Source organism: Semicossyphus pulcher, unplaced genomic scaffold (genome assembly GCF_022749685.1).
Source record: "Semicossyphus pulcher isolate SPU_LCO1_2020_fin unplaced genomic scaffold, fSemPul1.0.p SCAF_6, whole genome shotgun sequence".
NCBI lineage: Eukaryota > Metazoa > Chordata > Actinopteri > Labriformes > Labridae > Semicossyphus > Semicossyphus pulcher.
The window spans coordinates 10,227,153-10,251,213 of NW_027211737.1; the positions used below are offsets into that span (position 1 = coordinate 10,227,153).

The 24,061-nt window shown below is 37.8% G+C and overlaps 3 protein-coding genes across 3 annotated transcripts; 1 reads left to right on the forward strand and 2 right to left on the reverse strand.

Moving 5' to 3' along the window:
- Positions 1 to 1,020: 1,020 nt before the first annotated feature.
- On the reverse strand, positions 1,021 to 6,860 carry cenatac (centrosomal AT-AC splicing factor). The gene is made up of 11 exons (XM_069683203.1): positions 6,557 to 6,860; positions 5,663 to 5,829; positions 4,960 to 5,058; positions 4,819 to 4,885; positions 4,470 to 4,532; positions 3,984 to 4,051; positions 3,761 to 3,875; positions 3,635 to 3,665; positions 3,115 to 3,216; positions 2,535 to 2,667; positions 1,021 to 2,124 (listed from the first exon to the last, which is right to left on the reverse strand). Exons 1-11 carry the CDS (start codon positions 6,671 to 6,673, stop codon positions 2,007 to 2,009), a joined length of 1,080 nt encoding a protein of 359 aa, XP_069539304.1. The 5' UTR covers positions 6,674 to 6,860; the 3' UTR covers positions 1,021 to 2,006.
- A 1,002-nt stretch (positions 6,861 to 7,862) lies between these two features.
- On the forward strand, positions 7,863 to 23,496 carry LOC138609759 (zinc finger protein 850-like). Its single transcript, XM_069682409.1, has 7 exons — positions 7,863 to 8,034; positions 8,183 to 9,367; positions 12,328 to 12,549; positions 12,710 to 14,139; positions 18,335 to 18,518; positions 20,783 to 20,962; positions 22,201 to 23,496. Exons 1-7 carry the CDS (start codon positions 7,863 to 7,865, stop codon positions 23,307 to 23,309), a joined length of 4,482 nt encoding a protein of 1,493 aa, XP_069538510.1. The 3' UTR covers positions 23,310 to 23,496.
- On the reverse strand, positions 16,434 to 18,840 carry LOC138609663 (zinc finger and SCAN domain-containing protein 2-like). Its single transcript, XM_069682306.1, has 2 exons — positions 18,647 to 18,840; positions 16,434 to 18,498 (listed from the first exon to the last, which is right to left on the reverse strand). Exons 1-2 carry the CDS (start codon positions 18,816 to 18,818, stop codon positions 17,258 to 17,260), a joined length of 1,413 nt encoding a protein of 470 aa, XP_069538407.1. The 5' UTR covers positions 18,819 to 18,840; the 3' UTR covers positions 16,434 to 17,257.
- Positions 23,497 to 24,061: the final 565 nt, after the last annotated feature.

Sequence of the window (24,061 nt, forward strand, 5' to 3'; positions counted from 1 at the left end):
TCCGGGGTTTGCTTGTATTTATATATAGTAGGCGGGGCTTCATGGCCAGCTGAGCGCCTGTCATTTAAGCGATTGGCCGCTTGTATTCCGTTAGACCAATCAGCACCCGGGGATTACGCTTTTTTTAAAACATGCAGATTTATTCAGAAATCTCGCTCCGCGATTGGACAACGGATTACCCCTAAAAACGCCCAGTACACGTGCTTTTTCTCCCCTCCCATTCTTTATTGCAAAGGATGGCCGTTGTGCTGGAGCTCTGGCTGGTAGTATATTCTATAAAATGTGAAAGAATCAATACAAAAAACCGTTATCTGACACAAAATCAAAATATTTTAGACTTTTATAGAAATGACAAAACATGGGTAGTATTAACGTTTTACGGTTTACGGAAACTATCAAATTCGCAGTCAAATGTAAATATGGTAACCCTTCTTTTCTTCCGTTTGCACTGAATCAGCCTTAGACATGTTGTCACAGAGCTAAGAATAGATCGGCCCCTATTGCTTTGCAGCTGTACTGAGATCCACGCCCATCTACCCAGAGCACACTGGGGCCGGATTACACTATGCAGTGGAGAGGATGAGGCCTGTACAGATAAAAGAAAGGCCGAGTGAAAGCTCAGGGTCTGGAATGCAAGGATATAGCATGTACTGCTGGATTATTACTGCTCAAGATTAGAAACAAATACTTACCACATAAGCTATCAGGTTATGTATTAATTTATGCATCATCATATTCTTCCTTAATAACAATTTAACATCATTGATTAATGTAAAAGGCAGCCATAGTTAGGAATGCATGTATATTAAGTTGTATTCTAAGGTTGTCTAGGACCCATGCCCTTTGTATCATAGGTGCAAATGTGACTTTTACATTGGCAAATCAACTAGGATTACCTGTTTGGTGACCATGTTTAGGCTCCAGTAAGCAACATTAGCACTTTGTGAATAATTCAGGGTTGCCTCCTCCATCCCACAGTAACTTTTATTCTTTATCTGATTATCTTTAATGTGGCTTCTGAAAATCAAAACAAACTTTACAGAGCATTAGCATCACTTCACACATAGGAACTAGCTTCCTTCTTGCTAAAATTAAGCACTTCAAACAGGTTGAAGTTCTAGTTTTTGAAAGTCTAAAATGCTGATTCTGTGGAGGCAAAATATAAATGACAGCTACCCACAATACAGTTCCACTCTTTTTTTTTAACATTAATAATTTTATATATATATATTTCATCATGTTTAATCTGACATTAAACATTTTCAGTAATTCATCACATAACATCAGAAAAGGGAATGAAAGCTCATCTTTGGTGTACAGATGTTTATCGCTAGACAAAAACTGAAGCTACTGCATTTATTGATACAGCCTTAACAATGGATAATACAGTTTATGCTTTTACTATCTTATCTAAACGTTGGCATCAACAGATGGCCTGTATGTCAAATGTTCCCTCAGCACACAGCAGGTTCCTTTGTTAGTTGGGAGGATGGCGCCCCCTGCTGTTTACTTTTCAGAAGTTACGTTATCCTCATATCTCAAAAATGTGTAGTTTAACCAGTAACTTGTTGACCAGAATAATAGACTTGCTGTAAAAACGTGGGCAGGGAAAGTCCTTCTCTGTTGTCTTTAATGGAAGTTTGTTCCAATTCGGCTAAACTTTAGCAGCAGGGTCTTCTTGCGTTCACAATTAATTTGATTGATTATGTTGGAAAAGTTTGACCCATTATTAATAGAAACCTTTCTACATGAATATATCAAATAAACACTGTTAATTACCTTAGTTAATCTCTTTAATGCAAACTTTTTCCACTTGTTTTATAAAGAAAGCTTAATACAATCGCTCACATACAAACACGCAACTGTCCGGCTAATAGCAGAGTGTTAGTCAGCCTGAGCATTTCAACTAAGGACAACTTCTCGAGAGCTTAGTATAAAATCTAATTTATATCTTGCAAACTATATACACCACTGCACTCATGAATTCTCACACATCAAACTCAGTCTTAAGTGTCAGAATTTGTCAGCTGTTCCGTAGATTTAGCTTTTTTGGATGAGTCTGTGCCGTGCTCCTTCTTCCTCTTCTGTCTCTTCTTCTGCCCCTCCTCTTGTCTGAATTGGTGCCTGTTAAAAAAATGTTCAAATGCAATGAGTTTACCGGCAAGTTAAATCTACTGAAATAATTATTAAATTCCATATGTGAACGTACTTATTTAGATTGTACACAAACACATAACACATCTTGCAGCTATATAAATGAATAATGGGTGGTTGCTTATATATTTCCTGATATGTTCAGTTATAAAGGAGGGAAGCAGGGAACTTAAGTGTTTAAGACTTAAAAAGAAACAGGAATCAGGAAGGAAGGTTGCTTCTCCAAAAAGAAAAAGGCATCTTGTAAGAAAAAGAAATGCCCTGAAACAACAGGATACGAAACCTTATGTCAGAACTGTATGTGCGTTAAATGTGAGCAGAGGGGGCGAGCAGAGACTTGGTTTAAAACAATTGTGTAATGAGGAGTGTTTTGATCTCACCTGGATTGCCAGCGTCGACCACTGTTCCATACTCTACCAAAGGAGGGAAGCCAGTTGGCGTCTGTCTGCGAGCTGTGATCAAAGTTTGCGCCGACTCTGTTCGGTGGGAGCTTCTTCAGCTTCTCTTGCTCCTCTGGAAAAAGACAAACCAGGCCATATTATTAATTCTACTATAATCTTTATGGGAATGTTTTTTTTCTCTCCGTTTTCCACAATGACCATGGATATAATGATTGTGTCATCAAGAATGACTAAGATCAGACACAGATCAGATACATGTTGATGCTACTTAAGTGCTATGATTTTCTCATTTACAGCAGTACCTAAATTTGAATTATTTTCAGTGGTTTCGCATATGAAAGTGATCCAACAAATGACAGAAAAGACAAAAAGTCAGCATTTAAAGGCATAAAAACAGCAGAGATTATAAATCACAGCTACCTGGATAGTACAAGGGATGCAAAAGCATTCAATTAAATATTCCTGCTAACGAAAATTATGATACTGACTGGAATATTTTTTGAGAAAAGGAACTGTACAGCTTACAACAAATTTACAAAGAAAAAATTGTTATTATTACTCTGTTTGAGGAACTCCTGGAGCGATGGGCCGATCTCGGAATGTGCTACGCCTCCGGAGGTCCCCTCCAGAGGATCGTCCTGTAGCCAAGGAGGGACAGCACCTGTGACACAAAGAGGCTATATAATTCATCTTCATCGATCACACACAGGAGGTGAATTGAGCACATAGCTATGATAGGAACTGAGTTTCTGCATATGCTTTAAAAAGCCTGGAAAACACAACAGGAAACTAGTATATGTCTTATTAAATAAACCAGTGTTAGACACTCAATATCAATACATATGCACTTCTTTTCAGGACCATGAATGATGTAATGTGATATCATTGAAACATTATAACCCTTAGAGTGAGCAGGGGCAATTAAAATTAAAATTGATAACAGATTAACTCAAGAGCTCTCTTTGAGGCTATTTGTATGTCTTCACTGTTATCTAGGCCAACCCCCTTATATACGTGTCAAACATACTCTCAGCATTTCTGCACCTGCTTCTCCATTGTTCAACATAAATTCACTGTACCTGTGTAAACATTTCCACTGTTTGAGGAATCCTGTAACACAGAAAACAAGTGTAGAGAATGTGTTGGTGTACAAAACAAAGACAATCTATCATGAAACATTTTCTTCACAAGATCAGCTTGTCTACCTGATAACCTATGAAAGTCAGGCCTTGTCCTGCTGCAGGCCGTGGTACTTCAACCACTGACGTGACACAGCCGCTCCCCCCCTGCTGGTCGGATCCTTGAGAAGGAAATTGAGAGCTGTTCCAAAGACAACAAGAGGAGCCCCAAACCAAGACAAGTCAGATCAAGTGCTATCAATGATGCAATGCCAAAAGGAAAACATGTCAAAGGTAGACACAGTGTTACCTGACAGCATCCTCTGCAGACATTTCTGTGCCATTCGGTCCAGTGAAGAACTCCGGCTCTGTGTCACGCTGATAGTGATTCAGGAAAAGCCAACAGTGGTTCATAGAGGAAGTCTGAGCACTAATAATGCTACTTCTCAGCTTTTATCATCATAATCTTCTATCCTCTCTCTATTCATATCTTTGATTTTTTTATTCCAACTTAAATCCATTTTCATACAGATCTGTAATCTTGGCTGTAACCGGATGAGGAAAATGACCCTGTTCTTAAATCACCGTAGCCACAAAATACATGGTTTTACCAGCCGCAACTATTTTCAGATTTAAACCGGTTTTCCACAGAGGATCCTTGGTCATCTACTTGGGCATTTAGCTGTAACATGGAGGCATTTCTCATCTTACATGGAACTAAATATAATGAAAAACAGGCTCATAACAGTCTAGGCCACAGTGATGGATACTGCCACTGCATCCTTGGAAAACAAACCTCTAAAAGAGACTGCAGGACCTCTTGACGTTGCTTCTCCTGAGCCCGGATGTGATCAGCTTGCTGCAGCCATAAAAAGATTAACAGAAAATAAACTGTATATCTTAAAATGTACAGAATGGATTAGCATAAAGTTTGTTTCAAAAATTCTTGGTGCCCAGACAAAATATCCATGACAGAATGCCTTGAAATATCACATACACATACAGTACATGTTCTTCAGATCTCTAAACCACTGCTATGTGAAGAACAGCGCTTGCAATGCAAATAGGGCAGTTAGCTTGGCTGCAGGCTGTAAGACCTGTTAAAGTACAGTTTATTAAAAAAAAAAAGACAGACTTTGAATTACCTGTTTTATGAATTCATCCTCATTTTCCACAAATGATTCCAATGCGTTTGCAACCTCGGTTTTAAACCTGAACAAAAACAATGATCTTAGCAGCTTATCTTTAAAAAAACAACAACTAATTGATATAGACTTTTGTCTCACCTTTCCGTCTCCTCCTCTGTGATGATGAATTTGTCTCTAATTTTTGGGTCAGCCTTATTGTCCCACCAGAACTTGTGAGTATTCGTCCTGTGTTCTGTGCTGAAAACAGAGACATTTTCAATGTTTGTTTTTTTTTAAAACAAGAAATGTAGTATAAGTGCAAAAAAAATCTATAATTCAAGATGATGAAAACCATCTTTTTATTTATTTTGCAGAACACACAAATACATATCCCATATTTACTGTAGTTAAATTGCTTCCTTATCACAAGTACAAGAATAAGTTGCTTTTAAAAACATTTTAAGATCAGAATATATTGATGGGGTGTGTATTCAATAAAACTTGTATTGCCTGAAGTGGAACCCGATTTCAAAATGTGGCTGCCAATATCAATTAGTAAATATCTTGTAGTGTTTCACTTTGCACTTGGACTTGTACGTGTTTCGTCAGCCTCATGAGGCACTGAGCAAAGTGCAGCTCATGAAAATGTTGATGAAAATGTCTTAAAACACAGTCTTATATGTGATACATATTTATGGGGTAAACATGCAGTCACTACTACAAACACTAGCTTTTTTTTCTCTTTTTGCTAAGTGCACTCTTTACGTGTGTTTGAGCTCATGTGGTTGCACTGGGTAAATAAGAAACAGGGCATCAGTGCAAACAAAAGAAGCTAAATATAAGTGAATTTAATAAAACTTACGTGGTCATGTGTTCCAACAAGCCCCCATACAACACAGTCATATTGCCATCTGTGACATTTCTTTCAATTTCAAGCCCACAGCAGTAGCACCAGAATGTCTGCTTGTGCTGGGTGCAGTCAAACTTTTCTACTTGGGGTTTCTTAAGTGTTCTGCGAGCTTCCTTTACCTAAGAGACAGTGGATGAAACAAACACAGGACATAAAGTTAAACCTTAATTACAGTTAATGCAGGCTTATACAGGAGCCCTCTAATAAATCCTAACTTCAAGCAGCATAAAATATTGTTTAGGTCGTTTTAAGAAGCTGTAGTTTGTGGAGTTGATGCATTGCATTTCCCCCCATTCTTCCTTTGCAGAATAAATCAATAACAAAAGGTCAATTTCGTTTCTTCAGGGTAGCAGCAATGGTCATACACATACGGCGCGATAAGATAACATTTAACAGAAACACGAGACAAAATCAAGGTGAAATACTTAAGAATAAGTATATGAAAGAAATAAAGGAATTCGGGAAATCGTATGATGTATATTATGTGCATTACATCACCTTGGACTGCATAAAAGAATTATGCAAATGAATAATCTGAGAGTGCAAGACTGAACCCTTACTGAGGAAGGAAAGGTACTTAAAAATCAGACCGCCATCGTGGGTGTATACTAATTTAAATTAAGAAGAAAACCAATAATAAGACATTACAACTTTAAAGACTGCTAATAGTTACATCAATGTAATTCCTCTTTATGGGCAGAACAGGGTAAAAAGGTTAAAATAAGCGTCACTCAAAAGTTAACACAACATGATCATTTTGATTTAGACAACGGTTTGCAGCTAACGTTAGCACTGGACACGTTAAGAAAAGGGGGAAAATTTGAGCCATAAATAAGCAAATCTTACCTTTTCTAAGAATTTCAGAAGAACCACCCTAAGTCTACTTTGGTGATTTTTTCCGAAAATATGTCCTTTCCCGTTGAATGTTGTTTCCCTACAAATGGCACAGTAATGTGCACCCATTTAGACAGTGTGTAAGAGCTAGTTTGCTATTGTCATAATATACTAAAGATGAGTCGACGCATGTCCTGGGCAAAGGCCCAACATCTTGATTTGGTCTTTCAAAATGTTCCAATTAAAATTTAAAATGTATTCTTTCTATAATTGTATTAATTTATCTACTCGGGAAAAACCTGGCGCAAGCGTTAGAAAGCCGCTACAGGAAACAGTACCGTCTCGATATGTTTCCCCCCGGAAGCAGACGGGATTCTTCTTCTTCTTTTGGTTTTATTGGCAGTTGGCAAACAACTTTATGGTGCATTAACGCCACTAACTGGAATGGAGTATGGATGGGATTTTGCAGGCTATTATCAATTTCAAAATGAATTAGATAAAGATAAATAAAATAATTATATTCCCTCTTTCAAATTAGTCCTTTTTAGATACTGTAACAAAAATCAAAAACATTTATCACCAGAATTCCTTTGTTAATAATCATATAAATCCAATTTTATCTTATTTTCCTTCAGTCTCATTACCAATAACCTTCTCTCAGCCTCATAGTTTTGACAGTACATACAAACATGCTCTATTGTTTCTTCATGTTCACAGAAATCACAATGTCCCGTAGGATGTTTTCCTATTTCACATAATGTACTAATCCTGTGTGCCGAAAGCAGATGGGATTGTTCTTCTTCTTTAGTTTGATAGGTGGTTGGTGAACTAGCTTTTGTAATGAGACAGTTGTCAAGCAGTATTGTTTAATGGCAAATTAAAATGCGTGGGCATTTCGAAATAGTGGTATTGTTATTTCTACCAACAAATAACCTAAATATCTCCACAACAGCCTGCCCCTTTTTTATTAGTTTTTTAAAGCAAAGTTATTATCGTCCCTACAATAATGTTTCTCATAAACATGTTAAGTCCCTCAGAAGTCCTTCGGGAAAGCGAGGTGATTGTGTACATTCTTGTTGCTGATGAGTAAAATAGGAATTGTAGGCAGGGCAATAGGCTACCTCACGTCCATTGTCGGAATTTTTCATTGTGACACCCACCGGAAGTAAACAGAAGAGGCTGATCGTTGGAATTTGGAACCATACATTGGTTGGGACTCTGTTCATATCATATTTATACAGTCTATAGTTCATATGCAGCTGCTTTAAGAGCATGGTATAGCCGCAGACTCGTAGCAAAACCTCAGTTTTAGACAACAATGTCTTCAGTGGAGTGTTTGAGAGAGTTTGTCAGCGAGCGACTAACTGCTGCTGCTGAAGAAATATTCGGAGTTTTTAAAAGAACTATCGTCGAGTACGAGGAGGAGATCGATCGTCAGCGCAGACTGCTGGGTTTAGTTTTGAACCCCGAAATAAAGTTAAAAAGGATAGGTATGAAAAACTGTATGGCTTTTTTCACCACAAAATAAAGGAATTATTTTAAGAAATGTATAATCCAAGTTGTTCAACTGTTACTTAGGCTATTTGTACGTGTTTTTTCCTTTAACCATCATAGTAATATTATTTCCTGTCCCTCCAGAGCTCCCACAGCAGCATGTCTGTCGGGAGGAGGAGGTTCTTGCTGACCAGCAGCTCTGCACCCAGACGAGGAACTTCAGTTTGGACCAGGACGAACCGGAGCCCCCAGAGGTTAAAGAGGAACAGGAAGAACTCTGCACCAGTCAGGAAGGGGAGCATCTTGTACTGAAGCAAGAGACTGATAGCTTCATGTTGATTTCTTCTTATGAGGAAAGTGACCAAAGTGAAAACCAGACTCTGGATTTCAATCATGAGTTATCTCAGAATGAAGCAGAGATGGAACATTTTTTTAACATATCCATTAAAAGCTCTGTGGTACCAAAACCAAACACTGAGCACCAGCTCTTCGCTAATAAAACTAAGACCCAAGATCACACAGGAGGAGTGCATGGAGACTTCGAATCGGTTATAAATGCTGAGTTTAAACCAAAGACGCAAGATGCTGATTCCTATGTTTGGACTCCTGCTTATGAGGAAAGTGCCCAGTGTGAACCAAAACCAAGAAGGGACAAACAGCTTTTCTCTCACAGCTCTCTTATAGCTGAGAGCCAAGGTCAGACAGTGTGTAGGCCTGAGAACTCAGGATCAACTACAAATGAAGGAACGGAACAAAAGAATCAACATCACAACATCAAAAATCACCATAACAATAGGTTTCAGTCTGAGTTGCAGAGACTCCTGAGCGTCCAAACAGGTGAGAACACCTGTTTGTATAAAGATTTTCAGTGCAATGCAAAATTAAATGCACACGTGAAAAGCCACACAAGTGAGAAGCCATACCTTTGTAAGACATGTGGAAAAAGGTTCCTTGACATTTCAGGACTGAATAGGCATTTTAAAATCCACTCAGATGAGAAGCAAAACCTTTGCAACACCTGCGGTAAAAGATTCAGTGACATATCAGGATTGAACAGGCACATTAGAATCCACACAGGTGAGAAGCAGTATATTTGCCAACCATGTGGGAAAGTTTTCAGATACAGCACTAACCTGAAAGCCCACATGAGAACCCACACTGGCGAAAAGCCATTTAATTGCACAACATGTGGGAGAGCATTCAGGTATATGTGTGACATGAAACTCCACATACGAAGAGTTCACACTGGCGAGACGCCGTACGGCTGCAAGACCTGCGGGCAAAGATTCTTTGAAACAAAGAAATTGAAAAGGCATATGAAAATCCACAGCTGAGAGGCCTTAACACTATAGCTCCCGTGGAAAAGGTTTGACTGTGTGTTTGAATGGACGATGTATTCATTCAATTTCATCCCACAAAATATTCTCAAACTTCATCAATTAATATACTTAGAGAATAGCAACATCTATGTGATCGTTTATGAAGCATTTTATATAAGAAGCAGAGCACAATATGTTCGTGATTAACCTAGTTTTTTTTCCATCATGTGACTGAATTACTTCTCTATCTGTCAGCAAAAATGCCTCTGTGAAACAATTATAATCTCAAAAATATTCAAAAATGTTTGTTGCTCAATGACTGCATATTCTTTTTAAACGTTACCTTGGCTGTATTAATTTATTGTAAACTCTGATGTTTTAACTGTTAACAACCTCCTCATGTTTATTTAGGGATGTGCAGCTCTAATGCCAGTTTCACTTATTTTTGCCAATGTTCTTATTCTTCTTCCTACTTGGAAATCTGCCTTCCTATGCATGAAAATATACAAACTTTGCGCATAGGTCCAGTCCTATGCAAACTTCTTCAAATGGCATGGTGGGCTAATACTTCTGATGGTCCCAATCAAGCTTTGTTAGGTGATGCTGTAAGAATGTCAAATTCATACTGAAGTCTAAATATGCACGCACATTCTGTTCATCAAAGCTGCAGATGGGTGTGACTGACAAGAAATGAAAAAGTAGTCCTGGTAAAGAATAGTTAGAATTATAACATGTTAGAAGTGTTTTACTGTTGAAGTATGCCATTATATTGCAAGACCTGTGGGAAAAGATTCTATTATTTTCCACACAGGTGAGAAGCCCTGTCGGTGCGAAACATGTGGGAAAGATTTAAGACATGTTAGCGCCTTGTTGACCCACATGAGAACTCACACTAGTTAAAATCTTTCACACCACAACACTAGTGGGGAAAAGCACATTCATGTGTCTAAATTGCAAAGGGATTTAAAATCATGTAGATCATTCAGTTCTTGTGGCTTTTGGCCAAAAAACAAACCTTCTAGCTGAAACTCCCATAGGAAACTCATGCTCACCATCTGAATGAAATATATTTTTTCAAAAGCAACATCTGTTTGACTAAATGTAAAAAGTTTTCTCTAAGATGAGGTCTCATCAGGCCCTCATTTGTCTGTATTAATTATATTTCTGTCATTTGTAATCCATGGAATTGAGGGAAATGTTCACAGTAAGATTCACAATAATTATTATCTGTTGTTAAGTTATTTTGTGTTCTAAATGATGTTTTTCTACATTTAGTATTTATTTAAGAGACTTGAAATTCATGTACGTAGCATTTTAAGGTTTTGTATAAAGTCAGATTTTAAATTTCAGTGACTCACATTTAAGATTAGTCATACCAAACAAGACGTCCTATTAAATGTGAACATGCCTACTTTATGCTATGTATACACCACTGAAGTGTGAAGTTTAACAACCAGACAGAACCCCCTTTTTTTCTTCTATTATTTTTATTTTTTTGCATTTTTGCTTGAAATTTTTTCTGCCACAATTAAACATCAACATCATCATTTCTACGGTGTCATGGGTCCACAAAAGTTGTAGTACTCTAGTACTCGAGTCTATGAGAAACTACCCAAGATCACAAGGTAAGCTAAGCTTGGAGATAAAATTACACTAATTAACACTTTTCATTCAGAAGACTTAATTTTCTCGGCCAGATCTATTGACCATTTATAGTCAGATCCTGTGAGGCTGACTGGCAGCTCAGTAGTGTCCTCTTTGTTCTGCAGCTCTTCTAAAGCTTCATATTTATTTCTTTTTTTTCATTCAAATGTTTTGCTGTTGAACTGAAAAATCCCCCCGAAGTAATAGCTGAGTTTCACAGGAGAACAACACAGTATTAGTGTGTGCGATCCTTACTTACTGTCTGTAATTATGTCTCATGCAGATGTACTTTACATCTTTACAGCACAATGATTTAGCACTGATGGCAGAAAGTCTCAGCTTTGGAATTGGTAAATAATCCTGAAGTCTCTCATTTAAAACCCTACTGTATTTTCTTCCATAGGCAACTGACAGAAAAATGTCCATAAGATTTGTGATGGAACGCACTATCAACTTGGTAAAGAACCCAGGACTGCGTATTTCTATGGAGTCAAACATATTTATTCAGTAAGAGGAAAAACTGGTAAAGGCAATAAGACATGAGGCATCAGCAGGAAGAATGGGCAAACTATTGAATCCTCTGTTGACACAGTCACTATTTTTGAATGATCCAAACATTGCCACACCCTATTCAAACTCAATATCAGGAAAGTTAACAGAAACTTCAATGACAATATTCCTGTTTTGGATAGAAATAATTTCTAATTTGTGTCGTGTTGTGATTTGAGTTTCCAGGGGGTTTAAATTCTGATCTTACCTGGTGATTCAGTCAAATAGTTTTAAATATGAAAGTTATTAATGCAAACTTCTAGCAGTACATTGGGATTATTTCTCCAAGAAAAACAAGGAAAGGATAAGTCACACTAAGAGAGACCAATGATATTGAGTGAGTCAGTACTCCTTCTCTGGGAGACATAGGGCGCTAAAATCTGTGCATGCATTCTGTGAGCATTTTAGGACTTGGCTGCACATTTGGAGCCAGCAGTTCCCCTTATGCTGGGCGTTGTTTACAGAGTATGATGCATTTCCCTTTTTATTTCACAAATATTTACTTGTTTTTTTTATTCAAATTTATTATTATTATTATTGTTATTATTTGCTAAATACCAAAAGGTGTCAAATAGTCAAAAGAAGTAGTTCATAGAGAGTATTCAATCTTGTAAGAGAGTTAGATCAACGATATTTTCTACTGAAATTGAACACATTATTTGAAGCAGAACTAAAGTTTCCCCCACTAACACTGTCGGAACTAAGCGGTGTGACACCCAGCGGAAATAAACACAAAAAACCCTACTATCGTTAGCTCGGTGTAAACGCCAAATTCAGTGGAACGCGATATTGTAGTGTTAGCGCAGTTCATTTATGATAAAACAACAATGTCTTCTGTCGAGTACTTGAGACAATTTGTGAGCGAGCGACTGACTGCTGCTGCTGAAGAAATATTTGGAGTTTTTGAAAGAATAATCATCGGGTACGAGGGGGAGATCGATCGTCAGCGCAGACTGCTGGATGTCGTTTTAAACCCCGAAATAAAGTTAAACAGAATAGGTGTGTAAAATCTATTGGTTTTAATACCATAAAGTATAGGAATTCTTAGTTAGCAGTTTGTATATCATCAACGCTGTTTAAATGTTACTGCTTCTAATTTGCTCGCTAGTTTTCCCCCTCAACCATTACAGTAGTATTCCTGTGTTCTGTGTTCCTCCAGAGCTCCCACAGCAACATGTCAGTACAGAGGAAGAGGAGGAGGAGGAGGTTCTCCCAGACCAGCAGCTCTGTAACCAGGAGAGGGACTCTCCAGAGCCTCCAGAGATTAAAGAGGAACATGAAGAACAAGAGGAACTCGGTACCAGTCAGGAGGGAGAGCAGCTTGTACTGAAGGAGGAGATTGAAACTTTTATTTTTACTCCTACTTATGAGGAAAGTGACCACAGTGAACCAGAACTGAACGTTTACCAACAGCTTCTCTCTCAGAGCTCTCATGAAGCTGAGAGCCAAGGCCAGAAAGACGACAGGTATGAAGACTTGGAATTAACAGGAAATTTAGAGCAAAAACCAGAGACAAGCATAAGTCACAGTGACAATTTATACAACCCTAACTTGTCAGACATTTATTCTATTACTGAAACGGGTAAAAAGTCTTTCCCATGTGACATATGTGGTAAAGATTTTACATGCAAGTCCAAATTGCAGAGGCACCTGCGAACCCACACGGGTGAGAAGCCGTACCTTTGCAATACGTGCGGTAAAGGATTCTGTGATGTTTCAGTATTGAGAAGACATATGAGTGTTCACACAGGTGAGAAGCCATGCTTTTGCCCCACTTGTGGTAAAACATTTAGTGACCTCTCTGTATTGAGAAGGCATATGAGTATCCACACAGGTGAGAAGCCATTTACTTGTAAAATATGTGGGAAAGATTTCAGACTTAGCAGTGTCCTGAAAGTCCACATGAGAACCCACACAGGCGAGAAGCCACACGTTTGCAAGACCTGTGGGAAAAGATTTTGTGAGCTTTCAGTTTTAGTGAAGCATATGAGAGTCCACACAGGTGAGAAGCCATTTACTTGCAAAACATGTGGGAAAGATTTCCGACAGAGTAGTTACTTGATTGTACACATGAGAACCCACACAGGAGAGAGGCCATACCATTGCAAGACTTGCAATAAAAGATTCAGTGACATTTCAGTATTAATAAGGCATATGAAAACCCACACAGGTGAGAAGCCACACCTTTGCAAGACCTGCGGTAAAAGATTTAGTGACCATTCTGTGTTGAAAACGCACATGAGTATCCACACAGGTGAGAAGCCATTTACTTGCAGAATATGTGGAAAAGATTTCAGACTTCGATGTGTTTTGAAAGTCCACATGAGAACCCACACAGGTGAGAAGCCACACCTTTGCAAGACCTGCGGTAAAAGCTTTAGCGACCTTTCAGTACTGAGAAGGCATATGAGTATCCACACAGGTGAGAAGCCGTTTACCTGCGAAACATGCGGGAGAGCTTTCCGACATAGTAGTTACTTGACTGTCCACATGAGAACCCACACAGAAGAGAGACCGTTCGTCTGCAAAACATGTGGAAGAGATTTTCGACACATGAATTCTTTGGTGAACCACATGAAAACCCACACTGCTTAGGACCAATCACACTGCAACAGCTGCAGAAAAAATCATGTTCTGCACCTCAAACTGGCGTTGCATATGAGGTCACATACATGCTGGCTTTGTATTTGCAAAATACGTGGGAAACGATTCACTTATAGTGTTCCACTGCACAACACACGAGAAGTCACTGAGGTGAGAAGCGTTAATACACCACTTAAGTTTTGTTAATTCACATATTGAACAAAGCATGAGGACAAGTATAAACCTGAGTGAAATACAGTTTTGCAGAGGTACATGTCTGTACTTTAATGTAAAATGTTTATCATAATAACTGAGATGTTGGTGTCTTACTGTAAATATTTACTTCATATCATCAGTGTTACTTATTTCTGTAACCAACTGCATTTCTCCAGAATCAATGAAAACGGTTATTTTCAAAGTGAGAGCAAAGTAGCGTCTGTTAAAGTCATGGTTTGATTTTGATGATATTTCGGTCATGCAAATTCATCTCGGAATCACATTTATTATTATTTTTAATAACGCAAAACAAAAGAATTCAGTGTGTTTATGTTTCCTGTTGTTTAAACTTATGAGGCATTTTTACTGGTAGTTGTAATGTTTCAATTTATTCACTGATGCCTCTTCCCGTAGACACATATATTTACTAAAATACACATTATGCAGTTGCTATATCTGTGTGATTGAAAATAAATATAGTAATGTGAATTTTCACTTCATATGATAGTAGTAGTTATGTTTATGTTAACAGTAATTGTTTGACAATCATAATCTCCGACCTGGATGACAAATGTAATTCTTATGTTAAGTGCAAATAAGTGTCTGTTAAAGTAATTGTATGTTTTAGGTAGTTGATGGTTTTGCCAAAGGTATTTATTATTAATCATCTCATAATCACTTTTATTTTATAATGTATTTAGATTACATGGTCATTAAATACTTTTTGATAGTTGTGTATGAAACCTCCTATACATCTTTGCAAGAAGTCAGATTTTACATTTAACAGTGACTGACTATCTTATAATAATATAAAGGAAGTTCTGTTGAATGTAAACGTGCCTTCTTTTTGATATTTTTGTACAGTATTATGTTACACGTCTGATCAAGTGACTAAAAGCCAAATCTTTGCGATTGTTGCTTTAGAAATGCCTTAAAATAAGTTGATTGTCAAAAAATGGCCAGTTATTATAAATGAATCATAAAGTATTGTAAAAAGATTTGGTATCACATAAAATTAAAGAGCAAAAAACACAGAAGAATCTCCACGCTAAGAATGTAACCCTACTTGTATTAAAAAGAAATTAAATACTTGGACACATAAAAAGATCTTTCCTGAGGGTGCTTTTCTGTAAACAAAATATGTCAAAGAGGTTTGAATTCAATAAACATATTATGTACATCATCACATTTTTGTGTAGATGTGTCTTTGTACTGTTATACATTATAGTACGTTTGAACAGCAGCATTTTTTGGAACAATCCTTTCCTACATCTTTTTTCTTTACAGTTAGTGCACAGCGTTTGCTATTTTATAATAAAGTTGACTGATATTCATGTGCATCAGGGCATTTCCCAAATACTATTAATGTTTATTTTTCTCAAAAGGCCGGTTTCCTGTTGTTTTGGTCAGAAGTTCTAGTGCGCAACAGTTCAAAAGTGGACAGTCTGATATACACAGTTTGATGTAAAGAAAATAGGACTAAAAAGTAAAAAAAAACAACAGCAGCATCACATTAATAATGCAATAATTAACCTGGAAGCAGTATTGTAACACTTCACCTCTGAAGAGCTGAGGATGTAATTTTTTGCCCAAAACATTAGTATGTACTTATAGCTTTGGTATAAAGGGGGAAATTCTGAATGATGTTAAGTGAAGTTTGGAAATAATACCCTATAATACAAGTTATAAAGTACACGAAAAAGCTACTCAATTACAGTAAGGTGTAATTCCATTCTTGTATATGATATTATGAATAGCGTATTTCTTGTATCTCTGCTTTATTGTTTTAATGCATCACCTTTGTCTGTGAAGTGAGAAAAATCACGACTGCAATTTAAAAGTGGTTAATTTAGAAAATAATTGAATTAACTGGAACATGAAATTGTAGTTGTTTGTTTTTTTAAGTAATTTTATGCCAAATAACTTGAATATACCCAACCGGTGTAAGCCGAACAAAAGATAACGAATTTCCACTACCGGAACATAACAGCGTTACCACCAGGAGTAAAAAATGCATGCGATAGCGGCAAGAAGAATTAATTAGTTTAGTTTGTAAATAAGCAACAATTTCTTCAGTGGAATATTTTACCTTTATTGATCCCCATGAGGACATTTGGGTGTTGCAGCAGCACAAAGACAAATAGCAAGTAAGTATATACAGTATACAAATAAGAATAGACACAATAAATAAAATAAAATAAGATGTATATAAAGCTGAGCTCTCATGTGGCCTCACCAGTATGTATGCTCCAGTCTATTTTATTGATTTAAACAGGTTTTTTCCCTACTTGCAGGCAAATATATTTAGAAATGTATAAAAATAAAATAAATACAGGTTGACTTTTAGTAGGACCTCTTAAAAGGTAATACAAAACAGTGATGTCATTTGAAATACTATGTGAAGTTCATGTATTTTAAATCCCTTTTAGACTTTAAATAAGGGAGTGATTATGACTTTTTCTTAAAAATATATATTTGGCACAACCAAAAATAATCACTGTTATACAATTACTTTAAAAGCCATTACTTTGCACTTTAAAACTCACATTTATCCGAGATTTGGGAGATTATAATTGTTTCAAAGAAATGCTGCGGGTACACGTTTATAAGTAATTCATATCAAATGTAGTGATACCTTAGACTGAGATATTGATATATCACCTATTATGGTAAACATTTCACATTTGACTACAAAGATGTAGCTACCGCGAAAGTGTATTACATTTTAGTAGGGGAAAATATCATCTCTTCTCTTCATATTGATCAATATACAGTACAATTGCTGCAATAATGTGATTCCCCAACGAGTTCTTGTCTGTTTTGGCTCCTAACCACTTAAACTGAATCATCCCCGACATACTGTGAAACACAAGGCAACTTTTTACTCATTTTCAACAATTCTGCAAGTTCATGGTTTCTCACCTGTGTGGGTTTTCATGTGGATTTTCAATTCACACTTACGAAAGTGTCCTTTCCCACATGTCTTGCAGAGGAATGGCTTTTCCCCAGTGTGGGCTCTTCTCACATGGACAATCAAGTTACTATTAAAGCTAAAAGCTCTCCCACATGTTTTGCAGGTAAAAGGCTTCTCACCTGTGTGGGTTCTCATGTGGGCTTTCAAAGCTGAAATGTTACAGAATCCTTTCTCACAGAACTTGCACAGGTACGGCTTCTCACCTGTGTGGATTCGTGTATGTTTTTTAAAAAATGAGACATCACTGAATCTTTTTCCACAGGTTTTGCAAAGGTAGGGCTTTTCACCTGTATGAATTCTCATGTGGACTTTCAAGGCACCATCAAGTCTAAATTTCTTCCCACATGTTTCGCATGAATATGGCTTCTCACCTGTGTGAATGCTAAGGTGTCTCTGCAAAAGTGACAGAAATTGAAAAGCTTTACCACATGTTTCGCAAGTAAAAGGCTTCTCACCTGTATGGTTTTTCATGTGGGTGTTCAAAGTTGAAATGTTAGAGAAACTTTTCTCACATGTTTTGCAATGATATGGTTTCTCACCTGTGTGGATTCTTGTATGTCTTTTAAAAAGTGACACGTCACCAAATCTTTTTCCACAGGTTTTGCAAAGGTACGGCTTCTCACCTGTATGAATTCTCATATGGACTTTCAAGGCATCTTTAAGTCTGAAATCTTTCCCACATGTATTGCATGAATACGGCTTCACACCTGTGTGAATGCTCAGGTGTCTCTGCAAAACAGACATGCACTTAAAAGCTCTTCCACATGTGTCACATTTAAAATCCCTTTTATCTGTGTCAGTGTTACAATGAATCTCTGACAACTTATTCACTTTGACTTTGTGATGCTGAGTCCTTGATGGAGACTCTGCATTTGTAGTTGATTCTGAGTTTTCATGCTTGCCTCCTTGGTGATCTTGGCTCTCAACAACATGATAGTTGTGAGAGAGGAGCAGGTGGTCCCCTTCCTCATAAATTGGAGCTAACGTGAACGTATCAGTCTCCTGCTTCAGAACAAGCTGTTCTTCCTCCTGACTGCTGCAGAGTTCCTCTTGTTCCTCTTTAATCTCTGGAGGATCTGGGTCCTCTTGGTCCAGATTGGAGGTCCTCTCCTGGTTACAGAGCTGCTGGTCAGTGAGAATATCCTCCTCTTTACAGACATGTTGCTGTGGGAGCTCTGGAGTGACATAGAACAGAGTAAGAAGGATACTACTGTGATGGTAAAGAAAAAATGTGGACATGGGAGCAGTATCAGTAAAGTGTAAACAACTGGGATTATATACAAATAGAATAACTATGTTTGTGTTATGAAATGATTAACACACCTATCCCACGTATCTTTATTTCGGGTTTCCAAACTATATCCAGCATTTTGCGCTGACGATCGATCTCTTCCTCATACTCGACGACAGTTCTTTTGAAAACTCCGAATATTTCTTCAGCAGCAGCAGTTAGTCGCTCTTTGACAAACTCTCTCAAACTCTCAATTGAAGACATTATTGTGTGATTTCAATAAAAGTGAGTCGATGATTTACTGACAGACTAAGCTCAAAAATGAATTAATAGAAGTAAAGCGACTGGTGTGTTTGACACTCGTCGTCTGTTTACTTCCGGTGGATGCTCTTCTTTTTTTATTGTTTAACGGCAGTTGGTAAAAAGTTTTAAGTTACATCACCGCCACCTGCTGGAATGGAGTGTGAACCAGAATCGGGGTTTATTGCCAAGTAAGTTTACACATACAAGGAATTTGTTTTGATGCAGAACAGTTATAACAGAATTGAAATAAAAATAAGTAAAAGACTTAAATAGAACAAGACACCTGTGTCCGGGGTGAGGGGGGTCAGCCACAAACTTCCCTGCACGCCTCAGGGTCTGGGAGGTGTACAGGTCCTCGAGAATGGCAGATTGCAGCCAATCACCTTCTTTGCAGAGCGGCCTGCCCTTGTCCTTGTCCTTGGCAGTGGCAGCAGCGTACCCGACGATGATGGAGCAGGTGAGGATTGACTCATTGATGTCGGTGTAGAAGTGCACTATCATTGTCTTTGGCAGGTTGAACTTCGCAGCTGCCACAGGCTGATGATGGTCCCCAGGAAGCGGAAAGACTCCACAACCAGACTGACCATTGCTGTATCCCATAAAATAGTTACTGCAATGTGATTTTAAGAGTCTGCCACTCTTGTCAATATCCAGGGCATTCTAGCAAAATATGCTCCACTGTTTCTGTAGTCTACATTGTTCACATTTATCTGAATAATGCTCATTCATCATGTTTAATGTACTGCTCAGACTGGTATGACCAAACCTTATCCTTCATATAATGTCCTGAATCTTTCTTTTTCCATCTCTTCCTTCTCAGTTCTGCTTTCCTTTAAATGTTATATTGTCAGTTACTTCATCCACCTTACTCCATTTGCCATTTTTCATGTCTGACTTGATTACACTATGAAATTCTGAGATAATTTATGCAATAACTTACAACTGTATCGCCTCCCTTTTAATCAGTTCTTGATACCTATTTTAAAAAATAATTAGATATTATTTTCACAGGCGTAGCAAGTATTATGTAAAAATAAATAAATAAATGGACCACAAAATTAGAACATAACATGCTCCCCCAAGTTTCCCCTTGAAAACAAAATGCACATGTACCTGTAATATGTGTTTTCAATGTTTAAATATTGTAGTTTAATCCTGTTTGACTAAAACTTAGTCTTGATATTATTCCTCACTCTGGGTTTTCCCCAAACTTCATACTTTGCTTTGAATGTTGTGCAAACACTTTGTGTTCTCTCTTCTTCCCATTGCTTTTACAACATTTCTTTCTTTTAACTTAGCTTAATTGAGGTCTTCATTCCATTTTCCTTAGGGTACTGTCATGGATGTCAAGGTTTTTCAGTTTGCGGATTCTTTTACACATTTGTCACCTTTTTGTGTCTCTTTTGCGCCAGTATACGTACAAAAGTTATATTAAGTCCCATCATTTAAATTTTATATATTTTTAGGAGTTTGTCTATTTTAAAAAATAGTCTAATGTCTGAATTGCTGTGTTTCATTAGTGATGTCTGGTGTCTGTTTAAACATATCACTGCACTCAAAGGTCTTATTTCTTCAACCCATTGCAATGATAACAAAATTGCCATCATCTCACCAGTTATTTGTTCTGTCTAATTATCATTCGCAAGGTGACAAAAAACAAGTTTATCAGATGAAAGTAGTAGTTAGAAAGCGAGTTCAAATTTACTTTAAGTTAGGTAGATATACATGCTACTTTTATTTAACTCAAATATGTTGAATAAAATGCATAAGTTTAAAGCGGAACAAAAAGCTTCCTCACGTCCACTGTCGGATCTCAACAGTGTGACATCCAGCGGAAGTAAACAAGCATTAGTAGTATTGTGAGCGCATTGAATTTGCTGGAAGGGTATTCTGTAGTCTTTGCACGGCTAAAATAAGGTATAAATAATCGACCATGTCTTCAGTTGAGTCTTTGAGAGAGTTTGTGAACGAGCGACTTACTGCGGCTGCTGAAGAAATATTTGGACATTTTAAAAGAACAATCGCTGAGTACGAGGAAGAGATCGATCGTCAACGCCGACTGCTGGACGTCGTTTGGAAACCCGAAATAAAACTACACAGAATAGGCATGTGAAACTTCTTTATTTAAATTAGACAAACCTAGGAAGTCAACGTTGTTGGAGGGTGACATCAGGGTGGCTATGTCCATTATTTATACAGTTTGTGAGAATAACACTACAGATCTAGTCACCACAACAAAGTGCTCTAGACCTACAGGGGACAAAATATATTACATAGGATATCTGGATTTCGGGGGTGATGATGTTTTCATGTCCGCAAGGGGGAGACATGGCGGGGTGGGGACAAACACAGGCCACAGGGCCAAAAGAGGTCAGTTTGACAACGTGGTATACCGCAGCCAAGTAGTAGTAGGCGGTAGTAGTGGTTGTAGGGATTGGCTGCCAACACCGTGGGGCTTACCCAACTGAAATAGCAAGGTGTTAGGGCACTGAATAATGTCTGGCCTTCCCTTTTCACTTCTTTCCCATTACCACTGTGTTTTTGTCATCCCTGGTGGTCAGAGCCACTGTTAATCTCCTGTCTACTGTAACGTTAATTTACCTTCTGTAGTCACCTCTGATAGCATTCTCCACCGAGTTCCCTTTTCCTTGGGACTGACAACTTCAACCTCTCGGTGGTCCTAAACCCTAATGCTTGTCAGAGTTGTTAACAACAAAGCTACTCCATGCTGAAAGCTTCCATTGCGATAAGTACCACTAGCTTCATGACTGCGCTAACAGCAGCTAGCGACGATTACTTCAACAAAGCTATCAGACCATCAGAAAACATTTCTCCACAAAATATGATCCCGATTTAAAGATGAACCAAAATTAGAAACTATAATTGTATGGGGTTTTTTGTACAAGTTACAGAGTTCTTGTGGGGTTTTTTGCCTTGTAGTCAGTAGGCTAAGGCACAGCCTTTATAAAAACACCGCTCTATCAGCTATCATCATTTTGAAGCCTGATAATAAGTAATGTCAGTGCCTGGTCTTCCTCTCTTTCTCTCTCCCATCCGAAATATAGCTATTCCGCTTCGTGCCACATACGGGCTTGGAGCACTGCCTTTTTTTCCCTTGGTTTGTGTGTTTTTATGTATTTGCAGCACTGTCAATGCATTTGTTTGGGCTTATGGTGTCACATTTTTTTTCATTGTTGTCATTATATTGGACTGTGGACTTGTGTTTACTAATTTGCAACTTTTCTAAACTTGGAGCCTGTTTCTCTTCATAGAAATCTTTGGACTGTTTTTGCACTTGTTGGACACCTTAGTATCTCATTCCTTTTATTCTGTGTCCCTCTAGACCTCCAGCAGCAGCATGTCTGTAAGGAGGAGGAGGTTCTCACAGACCAGCACCTCTGTATCCAGGAAAGGAACTACAATCTGGACCAAGAGGATCCAGATCCTCCAGTGTTTAAAGAAGAACAGAAGGAACTCTGCAGCAGTCAGGAGGGAGAGCAGCTTATACTTAAGAGGGAGACTGATACATTCATGTTGATTTCTCCTTATGAGGAAAGTGACAACAGTGAACATGAACCAAAAAGTAGCCACCAGCTCCTCTCTCATAACTTTCATGTTGCTGTGAACAAAGAACACAATGGAGGCTTGCATATAGACTCAGGATCAACTACAGATGCAGAGCCAGAACCAAAGGAAATACTTCATAAAAGCAGAAGTCACAGTGACAATAGATACAACCCTACATTGTCAGAGATGAACTGTGAAACTCACAAAGATTCTGTTAAATTTGACACATGTGGGGAAGCTTTTAAGAATAAATCAAGATTAGAGACACATCAGAGTGTCCACATAGGTAAGAAGACACATATTTGCAAGACTTGTGGGAAATTATTCAGTTACATGTCAACATTGAAAACTCATTTAAGAATCCACACAGGTGAGAAGCCATATTTTTGCAAAACATGTGGAAAAGATTTTAGGTTTGGCAATTCATTGAAAAGTCACATGAGAATTCACACTGGTGAGAGGCCCTTCCTTTGCAAGATCTGTGGGAAAAGGTTCACTGAAAAGTCTAAATTGAAAAATCATATAAGAATCCACACAGGTGAGAAGCCATATCCTTGCAAAACATGTGGGAAATATTATAATTCAAGCAGTGACTTGAGAATCCACATGAGAACGCACACCGGTGAGAAGCTGTTTACCTGTAACTTCTGTGAGAAAAAATTCTGTCGGAAGCCGGACTTGAATTGTCACATTAGAATTCATACAGGGGAAAAGCCGTTTACTTGTCAAACCTGTGGCAGATGTTTCAGAATCAGTGGTGACCTGACGAGCCACATAAGACGAGCCCACACAGGTGAGAGGCCGTACCTTTGCAAGATCTGTGGGAAAACATACTTTGTTGCGTGTGACTTGACAAGGCATATGAAATCACATGCAGGCAAGTAGCCATGTGTTTGCAGACTTGTTGGAAATGATATAGTTCTAGTGAGAGCAGCATCTCTAATGAATGCATACACTTTACTGTTGAGAAAAGGATTGTGAACTATGTTGTGATTTTTGTCATATTTTTTGCACCAAAGAATGTGGGCAAGGAACTACTGTTTTTTCTTTTTCTTTATGTATTCTAACAATAAAGATTCACAAGCAAAGACTTGAATTATCTGATAAAATAAGATTCCTTGTTTAACTATCAATCACTACGATATGCTGGTAAAATATTAAGTTAGATCCCTCTCGACTAGCTGCTGAAAATACAACAAACCCATCATGGAATAGTTAACACTTACGAGGGAGTTGCAGATAATAAGTTTGTGGGGGAAAAAATTCAATGACTCATAAAATTTGAAATTTCATATCATGTGAGAAACCATATTCCTGCAAAACGTGGGAAAGATTGCAGACAGCAGTGACTTAAGAATCCATGAGAATGCACACTGGTGAGAAACCGTGCTCCTGCAGTGGGAAATATGCAGTCGAAACCTCAATTGAAGTCGCATAACAATTCACACAGGTGAAAATAAGTTTTCCTGACTCAATTTTACTGTGGGACTTTAATTTAATCTGAATAATTCCACCAATGTTTTTGTTATTTACAAAATCATGAGCTGCGAAGTTAAAACACGTCTATCAGTTGAAATCATTCATTTATAATAGAGGACATGGTTGCTTGTTGAATAAAGCGAGATAGATGTAATTAT